Source organism: Neofelis nebulosa, chromosome 14, assembly GCF_028018385.1.
Source record: "Neofelis nebulosa isolate mNeoNeb1 chromosome 14, mNeoNeb1.pri, whole genome shotgun sequence".
In the NCBI taxonomy this organism is placed as follows: Eukaryota; Metazoa; Chordata; class Mammalia; order Carnivora; family Felidae; genus Neofelis; species Neofelis nebulosa.
Window position 1 is genome coordinate 75,717,076 of NC_080795.1, and position 16,344 is coordinate 75,733,419.

A 16,344-nucleotide genomic window follows, 5' to 3' on the forward strand; every position below is an offset into this window, starting at 1 on the left:
GAGGAGGAATAGAACACGCGAGCAGCTGCACATACTATCAGCTCTTTTAAAGTCATGTATGCCTTTTCCTAATCTTCTGGAAAGACGAACCACAACCATGGCAAAACCACCACAATGGCAAAGGAGAATAAACAACAGAACTGAAGACGCCAGTGTTTTATCGTGGTGTAAAAGGAGGAAACGCTGCAATTGTGATGTCTCCCGTACTCAGGCAAGCGCTCTGAAGACAAAGGGGGTCCCGGAGGGGAGAGGAGAACAGAGAGGAAGCGTGAGAGGCGCTCCTGTTATTGCCACCCTGTGGGTGGTGCTGGAAGTCAGGGACAGGTCTGCTCACCGCATGAGTTAAAAAGTACCTCCTGCGGGAACAAGAAAAGTCCATCAACTCACCAGTTATTTGAACTTAAGTGGATAACAAAACAGGAAGGGCTTCTCCTGGTCCCTTTTGTGGGCAGGATAAGGGGACAGATCTCAACTCGGTCCAGCTTTATGACAACACAGATGGCCAGGATCTTCTCTCACCTCTTAAGGATTGCAAGAGTCTCCGTGCCAATGCGATTCTGCCGCCAGGTCTCTTGCCGTGCAGTTGAACAATCATATTAATAGAATGCACTGACTGTTTTAAAAGAATACTGAAAACAGATTTTGAAGCCTCACACAAGTCACCTTCCAGATCCCTGTTCCCCTTATTTTGCCACAAGTATCATGAAACGCTCAACATCCACCCCCAGAGGAGGCGGCCAACTCTGAGCTCTCCTTCCAGCAGGATCGCAGGGCGCGAGGCTTCTCCCAGCCACGGCTGCACTTGAGAAGCACCTTCTGCAGAACAGCGTCTCCTACCAGATGCCCTTGGACACATGGACAGCACAAAAGGGCATCAGGAGACCGGATGACTCAGGGCCTTCAATTAAAAACAGGACAGGCTGCACCTGCACTTTCTCGCAAGCAGGCAAATGGTATACGTGGTCAGCCATAGACATGGACTGCATTTCCTTGCAAAAATAATGAACTGCAAACAACAAGCAACAATTCTAGCGTCGGCTGGCAACCAACACGTCTTACCCCCCGAACTGCTATCAAAACTGCCTCTCGGACTAAGCGCTGCACACTGAGCCCAGGGGGGCTCCGCACGCCCCTCTCCCCCAGACTAACACGTCAACTTCACCCTCCGGCTCCATCCACCACAGGTGACCCGCCAAGAGATGGCAAAGGGCGTGGGAAAGCAGCTGGCAGAAGATGGGTTGCTTTGGGCAAATACGGGATTTCTGCTTTTGTTTGTTTGTTTTTCAAATCAGCAGTGAAAGCATGTGGTAAGAGCATTTGGGATTCTGAACAAGAAGGTGGCAGCATAATTCTGCACCGTGCCAGCCGAGGGTCTGCATGAGGGAAGTAGGCAGGGTGCCTGCCCGTCAGAGACCGTCTTATTAATCGCTCCTTTCAGCCGCTCCCTGCCGCGGGGGCCCTGGCCGACAGCTTGGAAGCATCCAGCACATCCAGGGAAAATCATGAACAGAAGAGTGGCAACTCTAGGGTTGCAGAGAACCAGGAATAACGAGCGGGTGCACCACCCCTGATCTGGGAGCATGACTCCTTAGCTGTAAGCAAGATGCACGGTGTGGACAGATCGGGCCCTGCCAACAGAGTACTGCTAATCACAGTCACCGGTGAAATAGTCACTCAGTGGGCAGAGGTACAGTAACAACGATCTAATTGCTCTTGACCTGCCAACTGAGGTGGAATATTCGTGTTCAGTAGAAGACCCCCCACCCCCCACCCCGGGGCTGGTGTGGTTCTGCTGGCATCTCAACTGTGACCCCCTCAAGAATCTGCAGGATGGGAGCTCATTCCTGAGCCTTGAACTGAAATATCAACTGTGAGAGACGTGTACAGCTACCAAAATACGTATGCTTTCCGGAAGCTGCCAAACCTCTCTGAAATCTGTAAATCAAAGTCATTTCTGTGACAACTGGGTATTTCACTAAATAACTGCCTGGAGCAGACAATGACCTTCGGCTGACACTCTGAAATGCACATAGACATGTGTGATGGTTAATTTCATGCGTCAACTTGACTGGGTCACCGGATGCCCAGATATTTGGTCAAACATTATTCTCGATGGTTTGTGTGAAGGTGTTTATGGATGAAATTAACATTTAATGTAAAGGACTCACAACTATATGGTCAACTAATCTTCAACAAATCAGGAAAGAATATCCTACGGAAAAAAAGACAGTCTCTTCGGGGCACCTGGGTGGCTCAGTCAGTTGGGCATCCAACTTCGGCTCAGGTCATGATCTCACGGTCTGTGAGTTCGAGCCCTGCGTCGGGCTCTGTGCTGACAGCTCGGAGCCTGGAGCCTGCTTCAGATTCTGTGTCTTCCTCTCTGCCCCCACCCCACTCACTCACTCTCTCTCTCTCTCTCTCTCTCTCTCAAAAATAAAAAAAAAAAAGATAATCTCTTCAACAAACGTGTTGGGAAAACTGGACAGCAACATGCAGAAGAATGAAACTGGACCATTTTCTTATACTATACACAAAAATAAATTCAAAATGGATGAAAGACCTAAACGTGAGACAGGAAACCATCAAAATCTAGAGGAGAACACAGGCAGCAACCTCTCTGACCTCAGCTGCAGCAACTTCTTACTAGACACTCTGCCGGAGGAAAGGGAAACAAAAAGAAAAATGAACTATTGAGACTTCATCAAGATAAAAAGCTTCTGCACAGTGAAGGAAACAATCAACAAAACTAAAGGCAACCGACGGAATGGGAGAAGATATTTGCAAATGACATATCCGATAAAGGGTTAGTATCCAAAATCTATGAAGGATTTACCAAACACAGCACCCAAAAAACAAATAATCCAGTGAAGAAATAAGACATAAGACATAAGGCATAAGACATGGATAGACACTTTTCCAAAGAAGACATCCAGATGCCTGACAGACACATGAAAAGATGCTCAACATCACTCATCATCAGGCAAATACAAATCAAAACCACAATGAGATACCACCTCATACCTGTCAGAATAGCTAAAATTAACAACACAGGGAACAACAGGTGTTGGTGAGGATGTGGAGAAAGGGGAACCCTTGTGCACGGTTGGTGGGAATGCAAACTAGTGCAGTCACTCTGGAGAACAGTATGGCGGTTCCTCAAAAAATTAAAAATAGAACTACCCTACAATCCAGCAACTGCATTATTAGGTATTTACCCACAGGATACAAAACTACAGATCCGAAGGGGTCCATGTACCCTGATGTTTATAGCGACACTACCAACAATGGCCAAACTATGGAGACTGGGCAACGGATAAAGAAGATGTGATATACACATACAACGGAGTATTACTCGGCCATCAAAAAGAATAAAATCTTGCCATTTGCAACGATGTGGATGGAGCTAGAGTGTATTACGATAATTGAAATAAGTCAGTAGGAGAAAGACAACTAGCATATGATTTCACTCATACGTGGAATTTATGAAACAAAACAGATGAACATATGGGAAAGGAGAGAGGAACAGAAGAGAGGGAAACAAACCACGAGAGACTCTTAACCACAGAAAACAAACTGAGGGTTGATGGAGGGAGGTGAGGGGGGTGGGCGAGATGGGTGATGGGGATTAAGGAGGGCACTGGTTGGGATGAGCACTGGGTATTGTATGTAAGTGACGAATCACTGAGTTCTACTCCTGAAACCAATACTGCACGGTATACTAACTAGAATTTAAGTAAAAATCTGCAAAGGAAAAAAAAAACAAAAACATTTAAAGTAAAGGACTAAGTAAAGCAGACTGCCCTCCTAGTGTGAGTGGGCCTCACCCAATCCGCCAAAGCCTGGACACAGCAAAAAGGCTGGCTCTCCTTGAAGGAGAAAATTTCTCCTGCCTGCTTACCCTGGAGATTGAACACTGGGTTTTCTCCCTGCCTTTGGACTCCAGCTCTTCCCGGGTTTCGAGCCTCCTGGCTTTCAGACTGGAACATCAGTTCTCCTGGTGCCCCGGCCTTCAGACGCAGGTGAACTACACTGTCAGCGCTTGGGGCTCCAACTTACAGATAGTACATCTTGGGACCTGTCAGCCTCCATACCTGGTGAGCCAATTCCTTATAATTAGTCTCTGTATACATGCAGATATACACGCGTGCACACGCACCCACATACACACATACACATACACACACCATTGGTTCTGTTTCTCGGGACAACACTAATACAACGTGCTTTTTCATCAAGTCTCAGCAGAAATGGTAACTGAGTCACAGAGAACCGAGCTTGGCAAAGTGCATGCCCCCTGGACAGCCTCGCCTGGACTAACCCTGTGACAGGTCAGTCCCTGGGCACAGGGAAATGCTCCAGACAGGCCACAAATACCACATGGACCCTGAAAGGCTACTGGATTTTAAAAGCAAACAGATGAATGAATAATACATATCCACTCCACCTGCAGCTCAGAGGTCCTTTCCCAGACAGATACCCCCACAGCCCCAGAGGGTGATGCCCCACAATGCACCCCCCCAACTGCTATCTAGGGGTCACCCTCAACAGTAATAAGCAACACGCTTTTTTTTTTTAACTCAAAAAGACCCATATCATAAAAACCACCTGTTCAGTCATCCTGACCTTCTTAAAAGGAAAATGCTGAGTGATTATAAAGTCTCCTTACTATTCAGAAACATGGAAGAAAGGGGTGTGGTGCACGTGCTGGCCTGGGGACCAGGCTCTGAGGCCATGCCCAGTGTCAGTGACAGTATCAGAGAGGACAAGGGGTTCCTCTGATCATCAAATGGCAGGAATGCTCAGTGCAGATTCACTACTTGGGTTCTGTGACTAAATGGAAAAATCTGGAAACTATGATTTGTCAAAAATGCCAACATGCCTTCAAGAGGGGTAACACAGGTCAAGAAGCCCATGGAGAAAGGACATCTGGCTCCGAGAAGTGACAAGAAGCTGTGGGCTCTCTGGACTCAGGCTTTCTTCACTGGCCTTTGAGCAGTGGGAAGGGACAGTGAAGGGAGAGACCAGGTTGAGGTCCTTCTGGGCAGTGACTCCTCTGTCACCACTTGGTGCTTGCAAGAGGGCCCATCATTTAACTGAAGTGGGGCCCCACCTGCCCCCACCCCCTGCATCCAGTCACCCAGCACTGACCACCAGCTCCTGCTCTCTCCTCTGCCTGGAGCCCCGCGCCCACCCAACTCCCTGCTACCATCCAGAACTCCCTTCGGGCATCATGGCGTCCATGAAGCCCTTTCTGACCAACATGTGCCCCCATCCCAGACCCAGGTTCAAGGTGGGCAGCCCCTGGTGCTCCCACAGCACCCATGAGGCACTGGCTGACATCCCCAAGGCGTTCATTACTCTCGGGTAGAGCTGCCTGTTTAAGGTCTGCATTTTTCAGACCTCTTGAATTCTGCTGGTTCTATCTTCCCCTTTCACCTCCAGCATACCATGTTATTTATCGTACATGTACACATTAGCTATCTCCCTCAATTACAAGGTATGCTCCTCGGGGTGCCTGGGGGGGGCAGGGTCCAGTCGGTTGAGCATCAGACTCTTGGTTTCAGCTCAGGTCATGATCTTAGGGTTCAGGAGTTCGAGCCCCACGCTGGGCTCCATGCTGGGATTCTCTCTCTTCCTCTCTCTCTCTGCCCCTGTCCCGCTTGTGTTTCCATTACCACCCAAAATAAATAAATTTTAAAAAAAAGCAAGCAAGCAAGCTCAAGCGTACCATTCGTTTGTTTTGTTCACTGAAACAGCCAAGAACAGCACCAGGCTGGTCGAAGCAGCTCAGGGGTGCTTGATGAATAAAAGAGTGAATCATTTCCTTCGCCAGGTTTATCTGCCTCTTGAGAGCAGGACCTATCTTAACCTCAGAACCCAGCATGGTAGACAGACTAACGCGCCCCCACCTCAAAGAGGTCCATGCCCTAATCCCCAGAATTGAAGACTGTTACCTTGCAGGACAAAGGGGACTTTGCAGATGTGATTAAGTTAAGGGCCTTGAGATAGGGAGATTATCCCGGATTATCTGGGAGGACCTAATGTAATCACGAGGGTCCTTATGAGACGGAGGCAGGAGGGCCTGACTGAGCGAAAGCAACGAGGTGAGAAAGCAGAGGCCAGAGCGATGGGGTGTGAGAAGGCTCGCTCTGCCCTTGCTGGCCCTGTAGGTGGAGGAAGGGAGCCTCAGGTGAGGGATGCCGGGGCCTCTAGATGTTGGAAAAGGCAAGAGAGGGAATCCTTCCCAGGAGGAACGCAGCTGTCGAAGCCTTGATTCTGGCCCAGTGAAATCCATTTTAGACTTCTGACCTCCAGAATTATTCGGTAATACATCTGTGCAGTCTGAAGCCACTCACTCGGGGGCCATTTGTCGCAGCAGCTAGAGGAGCGAGGGAACCATGATGCCGCACACGGTGACGGGTGCACCGCAGATGGGCCGTCTGCTAAGCAGATGCTGTACATCAGTACATAAAATGTTAGCTTTCAGTCTCGAATATACATTTTGATCCAGAAAAACAGCAAAGGGGCATTTAAGCCGTGAGCCATGGAGGTGGTGGTGGTGCATCTGTTTTTTCTTTAAGTAACTGACTGACTCAGAGATGCTTATGCTAATATTTCCTGTGCTGGCAGGTCTCACCCTTCATCTACTGAAGGCAGTTTTATTAATCAAAGATAAATTTCCTCCTCATAAAACCCTAAATCAAGAGTTAACAAAAGGCGGGGGCGGGGGTGGTGGTGGGGAGAAACCAATTTATTTATCGAAAGCTGTCTGGTCTTCACAAATACAATTAGTCGCACTAAAAGCTCTCGAGCGTCTCCCCGGGCCCGGCTGGTGCGGTACGCGTAAGGACTCGTCCTCCTGAACACTTCGAGACACTCGATCCCCGCGAATCTGTTTCTAATGCTGACACTTGAGAAAAAAGATGTGACAGGAAATCGTTGAGGACATGTTTCTGTGTCCAACTGAAAATTTAAACGGTCTGAATTATGGGCGAAGTCTTTTCCATGTCTCATTTAAGAACAAGAAGAAAGCAACCCAAGAAACCATTTTTTCTTAGCTCTTTGCTTCCAATACCCCCAGCCTACCCACCAAGCCTGCCGGTATTTTCAACCCAGAAACTGAAAACCCAAAAAGACTGGAAATTAACCACTTTCAATGATCACTGATTCACTTTCATATAGAAAAGATCCTTTCTGGGGCGCCTGGGTGGCTAGGTCGGTTAGGTGTCCAACTTTGGCTCAGGTCATGATCTCATAGTTTGTGGGTTTGAGCCCCGCATCGGGGTCTGTGCTGACAGCTCAGAGCCTGGAGCCTGCTTCAGATTCTGTGTCTCCCTCTCTTTCAGCCTCTCTCTCTCTCAAAAATAAATAAATGTTAAAAAAAATTGTAAAGAAAAGATCCTTTCAATCAACATTAATAAACTGGGAAAAAAATAAAATTAGGAACAGAGCATATAACTATTTTTTCACGTGGGAAGAAATCTTGAGATTTTTAAACCTCCAGAATCCATTCACACACAACCTGGAATGTTTTTGGCCCTGTGGAAGATATGTATAAAACTGGAAAGCTGAAAAAGATCTCCAAATAAGCTATCCAGTAGCAACCTGAAAACCTTTTTTTCTGCAACACATGCCATGTACTTTACTGACAAGGTGATCTTGCTTTTTCCTTTCCAGTACTGTTCTACGGGATATAATTCAAAACGTGAAAACCAGAGCTCCCTCCATCCTACTTAATGAACATTTACTGAGCAACTACTATGTGTGTTATTATTTTGGGTTGCAGCAGGACGAAATCCCCAGCACCGAGGTCCCCTGCATGGGAAAGGAAGGGCAATATTTTATGCCAACAGGTACGCTAGAGTCCACACCGTGGTGGTGCAAGCACACTCGTCATGCAGAGGTAATGCCTCTGCCGAAAAATCCTAGACCAGAGTTTCAGAAAAGAAGAAAAATATCACACCAATTTCTCTAATAAAAACAGCCATCTCGACATTTCAATGATAGGATAACTGAGTTCAGAGGGCATTCTTTAACACACTGCAACCCCTTTGCCAAAGGAGGGGGTGTTTGCTGTCTGCCCGCTCACCGGTCCATCCGTCCATCCTCCACCCATTAAGTAGCAACAGCCCCAGCCAGCGAGGTCCCAGGCCAGACAGGCAGGATGGAGACGAGAACACACACTCTTAGGGAACATTTCCAAACGCAGCTGCTCCAGACCGTGCAGGACACGGATGCTCCTCCTCGCCCTGAGTTTCCAAAAAACCACAGGATTCTCTAAAGGATGCCACTGTTTTCTGCCACCAAAACACACTGTACCTGTTTACACTGGTCGGACTGGAGGCTTATATGCCTCATCCCACGTGGTGCTGGCAGCCTGACGCCTTGAAGCACATCTAAGCCATATCCCGCACTGCCTGCGACGCTCAATACATCACGTCCCGGAGCAGTGGCAAATCACCGTCGGGAGCACCTTCCTATAATTCTCAAAAGAATTTGGCAGGGAAACCGGCAAGACCCTTCCTGAAGCGCCAGGCCCAGCTCAGGACTCCGCAGGTCACGGTGCGGAAAACCAGTTTCAGAAAAGCTACAGTAAGACAGTCGGAAGACAGCGACCTAGTAAATACAAAAGGAAGCTAACAGAGTGGTTAGCAACAAGGCGTGCGGGTCTGTTCCCAACCCACCGGCGCCAGGGCCCTGCAGACCGAAACGCCACATCCCACTGCGCGACTTCTGTGCAGGATCTTGTTGAGAGAAACCACACCAACCGAGGAGCGTTTCTGGGATACGCAGTCCACACGTTCACCTAGACATGCTGAGTTTTGTCTGCAGGTCGGGAAAGCCGGAGTCGAACCAGAACGTACTAACTCCACAGAGAATTCTGTCACCTGGGTTTCATGCTTTGCATTGTGGCCTGGGCACACTTGGGGGCACGGGCGTGGAGACAGCTCGGGAAGTGTACTTCCCATTTATCAAAGGGAGGTTGCTGGGGACACGGCACCCACAGGTCCTCATGTCAGAGCCGCACTAAGAAACATCTTTATTTGTCTGTGCCAAGAAAACCCACTCCTTCTACGAAGTCCGTGTTGCCTATTTCCTGCTTTACCCTTCTACGATTCAGCACCAAATTCACAGTCTAACATGCATACCTCCCATAACACACGCCTCTCCCAGGGCTCTGCTCAAACATCAGCAATCTACCCGACAGTCCTTCCTAAATAGCCCCCAAGCACACTCCTGGGCCCACAGGCCTCCTCCTCCTTTTACTTTCCTCCTCTGCACTTATTCGCCATCTGACACCCTTTGTGTCTCACTCGTTCATGTGTGTCTTACTTTTTTCCCACGAGAGAGTAGCCATGTTGATGGCAGGCACTGATTCTCTCCTGGAACCCCGGGCATGCTGCCCAGTGAGAGCGGGTGTTTACTAAGTACCTCTTGAATGAATGGCTACAGGAACGGTTAACTGCATAAAACTCTACAGTGTGCATTTCACCTTACTCCGTGAACTTGAACTTTGCCTGAGTCTGATGTGTTTACTGTTGTTTTGCTTTTTTTAAGTGCTTGGGTAAGCTGGACTAAATCTTTGGTAAAACAAAGCAAGAGGCAGTAGAGAGATAGGTACAGACAGAACAAAAGGATGATCTAATTCCCAAACACACTGCATTTTAACAGCTGGTAAGGTCTCTGGGGGTGGAAATGAGCCAAACTGTTTAACTGTCAATTAAGTAGAGTCACCGTGATTCAAAAACGGATGATTTCCTTCCCATTGGCTCAGCCATTGGCCAGGTGACGCTGCATATCTAACACGGCCAGTCCGTGGTCCATGGGGTCCACGGGGAAGCCCTCCTGGCTTCTCTGCCTGTCCCCACGGTCCCCACTCATTCTGCTCGCTGGTGCCTTTGGCACCGAGGGCTGCTTTTCGTGACAGATGTGTCCAAGTGTGTCCACATCTGCTCATTTTCACTCTGGGATTCTCTGAAGAGAAATAAATGAAGTTTCCATAATTTTAAAAACTGTATTATTCCTCTCCCCTAAAACATACCTCCACACACGGAGCTCCTGAAGACACGAGCTCATAATAATCGGAGGCAGAGTAAGAAATGCGTGAGACTGAGCTCTCTCTTTCCAAACCCCACTGTAGGTAAATTAGGCCTTGAAAACCCACGGGGAAGGAGAGAGAGAGGGCGTGTGGCAGTGTGAGGGGATGATACTTAAGAGGCAGGGGAGGGTCCTTACCTGTTTCACGACAGTCACTGTCCCTGGAGCCATGGCAACCACCGAGGCCACAGCGGTGGCATCATGGGCCTCGGTGCCCAGCTCGATGATCTGCTGGAGGATGTTCACAGCCGTAGGGTCAAGTCGGTCCCCTTACAAGGAAGAAACAAACAGGACACCATGAAGCCCAGTGGCACTGGAGGGCACTGAGTGCAAAACCAGACCTTAACATAGGCCATTCTTGAGTGGTGTCTTCTTCAGGGGAGGCATGGGTTCTCAGCAATCGCTCGCTCTAACAACAGAATAATCCGTGTGGTACTTGATAGCTTTAAAGCACTTTCTATAAGAACATCTCAAAACCCCAAACGATCCTGTGGGGAGATGACATTGTGACGAGACACCCACATTTCGTGGATTGGTTACCTCTGCACAAGAAAGACAGGAGACTTGCCTGGGGTCACTGGGTCAGTCACAGCCCAAAGCCAGAGCTGAAGCCCAGATGCTCTGAATCCATACTTGGTGACACAAGCCTGCTTCTCCAAACAGACCCCTGAGAAGTCCCAGCCCGCACAGCAAACCGCAAACAGGGTCCCGTGAGCACACACACAGCAGGTGGCCAAGAGAGTGTGCCAAATAAATCACACACGCTAGGACAGAACATCCAAGGATGTCTCAATTATTAAAACCGGTGGGCTTCAGAATGCCAAACCAGTTTAAGCTTGGGGTTCTATTTTAATCATCTCAGAAGATTGGAATCCGTATCATCAGGGCAGCTACGGAGTATAGACCCTGCCTGCTCTCACCATCTGCTTGGCCATCTGCGACTCTTCTGAACACGGCACTCTGACCCTGATCGCTAACTCACTAAAAGGGAAATTACCGCATGATCTCTCTGTGTTAGCATCATGTTACCAAGTCTCCGCGCGCGTCCGCATCCCCGTGGACCCATTTTCCTTGGGCCACGGCCCAATGTGAGTCCGTCAGTAAGAGACGGAGGAGGGGAACGTGATGTGTGCGATGTGGAGGGCAGGCGCTGGCATGGGACTGGGGCGGTGACAGCGTTAGCGACTTGTATGTATTCACATTGCACACCACCCTGGCGCTCCCCTACACACACACACACACACACGCACACACGTGTGCATGCAAAGACACCAGCACAGACACAGACACACGTGCACACACACTCTCTGCTTAAGGGAAATGTGTCAACTGTGCCTTGTAGCCAGCCAGTCTGAACGTCCAAAGATGTTTACAACAAAGATGTTGTTTACAAAACATTTACCTGAAAACCTTACTGAGCTAAAGTAAGGTTTAATTCCTCATGCGCTTGCTCCCTCAGTGACCATTTATCGAGCCTGTCACCAGGAGCGTGGCTCCCAGCAGGGAATCGGCCTCCATCTAACACTCTCTCCCCTCCTCCCGGAACTCACGGGCTCCTGAGACAGATTTGTAAGCAAATTATCACCACACCAGGTTGGTCCCGTATCGGGAGGCAATCAGGGAACACAGCAGAAACGTCGCATGGGTCCCGAGCAGGCGACATATGATCTGAACACTGAAGGTGCAGGCAGGTGGCCAGAAAAACCATGCAGGGAACAGAGTTCACACAGGGCGGTGCACAGAGGAAGGCCGTGCCTGCACAGCCCATGCAGGACAGCAGGCACAGAGACAGGAGGCAGGCGACACAGGGCAGGGCGCCAGGACCCAGAGCGGCCCAGCCTGGCTGCCTGAGTGCAAAGTCTGAGCTTTAGTCCAAGTGCCAGGAAGAAACCCCAGAGAGGCTTTAGAAGGGGTGTGTGTGTGTGTGTGTGTGTGTGTGTGTGCATCAGGGATGACAACAGACAGGCCAAGGCCAGAGCTTGAACAACTGCTGAAGTCACCGAACACGAAGGAAGGAAGCACAGGTTCAGGCCGGGCCTCCGCTCTGGATGCCCCATTTATCAGCCAGGGCCGGGCCACCCTGTCCGCTGTCTCCTGAGTCCCCGCGAGCTCGGCGGCCCAGTGAGCACAGCCCCGAAGTAACAGCCCCAAGGAGCGTTCCACACAGGCTTCCTACAACCTGCTCTTCAGGGCTTTAAGAACTGGGAAAAAAATGGCAATTTCCCATCCTGCCTCTACTTAATGCCTTCCTCCAAATGCAAATCGGGCTATGGTCACACATTAACTGGGGTTCATGTGCTAGAAAGGGCACTAGGAAAACACCTCTAAGTTTCATGCCCCAATCACCACCAGGCTGGCAGAGTGGTTTGAACCTAAAACTGATCTGGCATTTCAGAGTGATGACTGTTGACACAGAAATCCTGCTTCGGGGCTTTTCAGGCGGCTGGGAAGCAGGCAGTGCTGGGCTCGGAGCTCTGCAGGGCGGCCCTGGCGAGGCCACCGCTGCCCCTGGAGCTGGAACCAGCCCCCTAGGAGACAGGCCCACGAGGCAGCCAGGGATGGGACAGAAACCCAGACGGCAGGCCCAGCTCCGGGGCTCAGCCGGCCCCTTACAGCGAAGCCCTCTTCTCGCCGTATGTGCGGAGGCCTGGCCGCACGGCCATCAAGTTCTGCCTCTGCTGAGCTTCCTGGGCTCCTATCAGGGGGTGGAGGACTCCCGGTCTGACGGCGGGGCCCCCTGCAGTCCGAATGGTGGGCCAAGGATGCTGAAGGGGACCGATTCACGGACACCGCTCCCTCACAGATTCACTCACTCCGCCTGCCTGCTGCAGACCAGCTGGAAGGCAGCTCGAAGGTGCCCAAGGGGACCGAGCGCGCGCTCTCACCGCTCTCAGAAGTGTATCTCAGATCCTGGAGCGCCGCCACGGCTGCCTGCGTGCCCTGAACGTCCTCTTCGGCTTCTGTGATGTGCACGTACTGGGTGGAGGGCTCCTCAGGGGCTTCTGTTGCTGGCTAAACGAAAACAGATCATCTGAGTGATCCAGAAGGCCACCTGTTACCCACAAGCCCCAGGGTAACGTACTGGGACCAAATCAATACGCACGAGGAGCCCCTGTGGCACCTCACGCACCTGGCGTCCCTGAGAAATCCGCTGCTCCGATAAAAACACACTTCCCAAAAAGGAAACTTCTCCTTGCAAATACCAAGATGATTTTATTATTTCATTTTATTTATTTTATTTTATTTAACGTTTATTTATTCTTGAGAGAGAGAGAGAGAGAGAGAGAGAGAGAGCAAGCAGCGGAGGAACAGGGAAGAGAGAACCACAGAATCCGAAGCAGGCTCCAGGCTCTGAGCTGTCAGCACAGCGTCAAACGCAGGGCTCGAAATCATGAACCGTGAGCTCACCACCTGAACAGAAGTCAGACGCTAAACCGACTGAGCCACCCAGGTGACCCACCAAGACGCTGTGAAACCAGCTTTGGTGGAAAGCTTCCTGGTACACACTCTTGCCTTAGGGAATGGAGTGTGCTGTTCGTATTTAGAGATTAGACATGCGCGGAGAGTCTCGTACGTGCTCTTCTAACGGCCGTTGTCTCCTCCCACTGCTGTCAGTGCTGCCGGAACCTGCCCGGGCCCGGGGCCTTGAGCCATCAGGCTGACGGAAGGAGGGCACAGCAGAGCTGCGGGTGGAAGGAAGCACCGTAACACGTGCTGGCACCCAGCGCTCAGGGAGCCTCGGCTATTCGGGCCACTCTCATTTTCATACGAAGGATACGATAAACAACAGACCATGGGAAATGTATCTGCAAAATCAGGAGTCGCGAGGGTGGGAGGGGCTGGAGTGACATTCACAGGTACCTTGTGCCCCAAGGAGAGAAGAGGAGGAACAGAATTTCCACAAGAAATCTGCATCAATAATGCTCTCTTTCTGGAAGAGGTGGGGAGTATGGGTGAGCTAGAAGGCAGGAAACACGAACGGCACCAAAAAAAAAGAAAAGGGAGGACCTCGCACAAAATTTATAGGAGCCGAAGTTACCATGCTCTGTGAGCACTTCATGGTAACTGATCCAGCTCAGAATGCCAGGTGGTTATTCCTTTCCAGGCAAGGGGCCAAGTTCATGTCAGGGTTTCCAGCCTAACCTGTAGGAGACACCCAATAAGTATGTGTTGAATGCACAGATGAACAAAATAAAAAAAGCCTACTTCCTTTAAGTACCGGTAAGCCACGTGTTGCCTGACAATGGCTGGATCCAAGCAACATCTTAGCCGTGAAAAACAGGACCCACGCACGATGGCTTCTTTCTCATGGGGGGAGGGGGGGGTTCTGCGTCCCAACCACAAGTGGGGAGGACCTGACCAGTGGCATAGGCAGCTCGTCACCCCACAGGTAACCCAGCACCTGAGACCGGCTTCTTGGCTGCTCTTCTGTCTTGCTTCTGGAGTCGAGTACATGGCTTTGTGCCAACGACCTGTGTCGGATTCGACGCTCTGCGTAACGTGTTGGCATCTGCAAGAAGTACGGCCTTTGGAGCAGAGGGCCATGACCACACGTACTTACAGAAGCACTAACTGACCAGGAGACATGGGTTTTAGGTCAAGAAATGGCATTCCGGGGGCGCCTGGGTGGTGCAGTCGGTTAAGCGTCCGACTTCAGCCAGGTCACGATCTCGCGGTCCGTGAGTTCGAGCCCCGCGTCAGGCTCTGGGCTGATGGCTCGGAGCCTGGAGCCTGTTTCCGATTCTGTGTCTCCCTCTCTCTCTGCCCCTCCCCCGTTCATGCTCTGTCTCTCTCTGTCCCAAAAATAAATAAAAAACGTTGAAAAAAAAAAATTAAAAAAAAAAAAAGTTGAAAAAAAAAAAAAAAAAGAAATGGCATTCCGATCCCTATGAACAGAGAGCAAATCCTTGCAGCATGAACTTGAAACACCAGAGGACTATACGTTCTCCCCTCGATGAGGATGTGAGGTTGGCCACACATGCCACCACCCCCACCAATAACCACAGTAGCTGCCGAACCCTGGGGGCCTCCCAGGGACCAGATACGGACCTCAGCGTTTTGAATATCTTGTCTTTCAATCCTTTTGACCTGCTGAGTATTACCAGCCTCACTGCATGGATAAGGGCACTGAGGCCACTGAGATCAAGTAAATAACGGTTCACGGTCCAGCCATTTATTTATATGGGATGGCACCAGGGTTCAACATCAAGTCTGCCAGACTGCAGTGCACACACACCCTACGTGTTCTCACAGGAAATTTCAAACATACACAACAACAGAAACGTATCCCTGGAACACGAAACTCTTTGAAGACATAAGCACAATGCCACTGGGACACTCCAACACCCAATGGTAAGTCCTTAACATGACCACACATCCAGGCCGTGTCCTCACCTCCCCAGTCGCCACATTTCTTAAAACTTACTCTTCAAACCAAATGTGAGTTACTGAATCCGTGGATTAGAACTGACTGACACGTCTCCTAAGACTTCAATTTCTAGGTTCTCCCTCCGTTCCAACTGCCCCCCCACCACCACCACCATTTATAGTTCTGTTGGGGGAAGCGGGCCATTTGTCTCCAGACTTTCCAGCGGTCTGGACTTCGCTTCACCATGGGATCCCTGAATGTGCTCTTCTGTCCACCGTGTCTCCTGCCCATTGGCAGATGTGGAAACTCAATCGGATACCGGTTCCCTATGGGGCAGGAACGCTTCGAGGGTTGTGTTGTCCGCTTCCCGCAGGAGACACGTGATGCTTGGGTGTCTCTACTGCTTCTGTGATGTCAGTAGGCAACGGTCGGCCACTTGCTGGATCCGTGACATCACGAGAGGATTGCAAAATGGTGATCTTGTCAATCTTCGTCTGTTAGCTGGAAAATTTATAAATAGGAGCTTCTCCTCATCAAATGTGTGGTTATGCTGAGGTATAGTTTGTTCAGAAAACGGTTAAAATAATTGGACTCTTGGCCTTTACTTACCAAAACAGAATTGATGCCCTAATATCCTACAAGGTGCCTGAGCGTCTGCCCCAGGATCAGTATAAACCCACGGACTGAGATACGCTGGATGTGCTTCACTGTAGTTACTAAATACTAGCAAAAGCCTCAGAGTAACAGTATCAACCCTCCCCCAACAACAAAATAATTGAAAAGAGTACGTGTTTCTGCAGCTCTTTTCGCCTTAGCTTATGCCTAAGCTAAGCAAACTCCTACCTTAAAAGACTGCTGAACAGTTCCTCTGTGTAGCT

General features: G+C 50.0%; 1 protein-coding gene across 6 annotated transcripts in view; it reads right to left on the reverse strand.

The window, feature by feature from the left end:
- Nucleotides 1-16,344, reverse strand: part of ZFAT (zinc finger and AT-hook domain containing) — a 287,200-nt gene that overhangs the window by 15,028 nt on the left and 255,828 nt on the right. For 5 of the 6 annotated variants that reach the window (XM_058699156.1, XM_058699154.1, XM_058699155.1 and 2 more), the window contains 2 exons: nt 12,984-13,110; nt 10,237-10,367 (listed from right to left, as the gene is read on the reverse strand). In XM_058699156.1, the coding sequence (XP_058555139.1) occupies nt 10,237-10,367; nt 12,984-13,110 (258 nt within the window). Of the gene's footprint in view, nt 1-10,236; nt 10,368-12,983; nt 13,111-16,344 lie in introns of those variants that run through there. The other variant, XR_009253547.1, reaches the window with a different exon arrangement.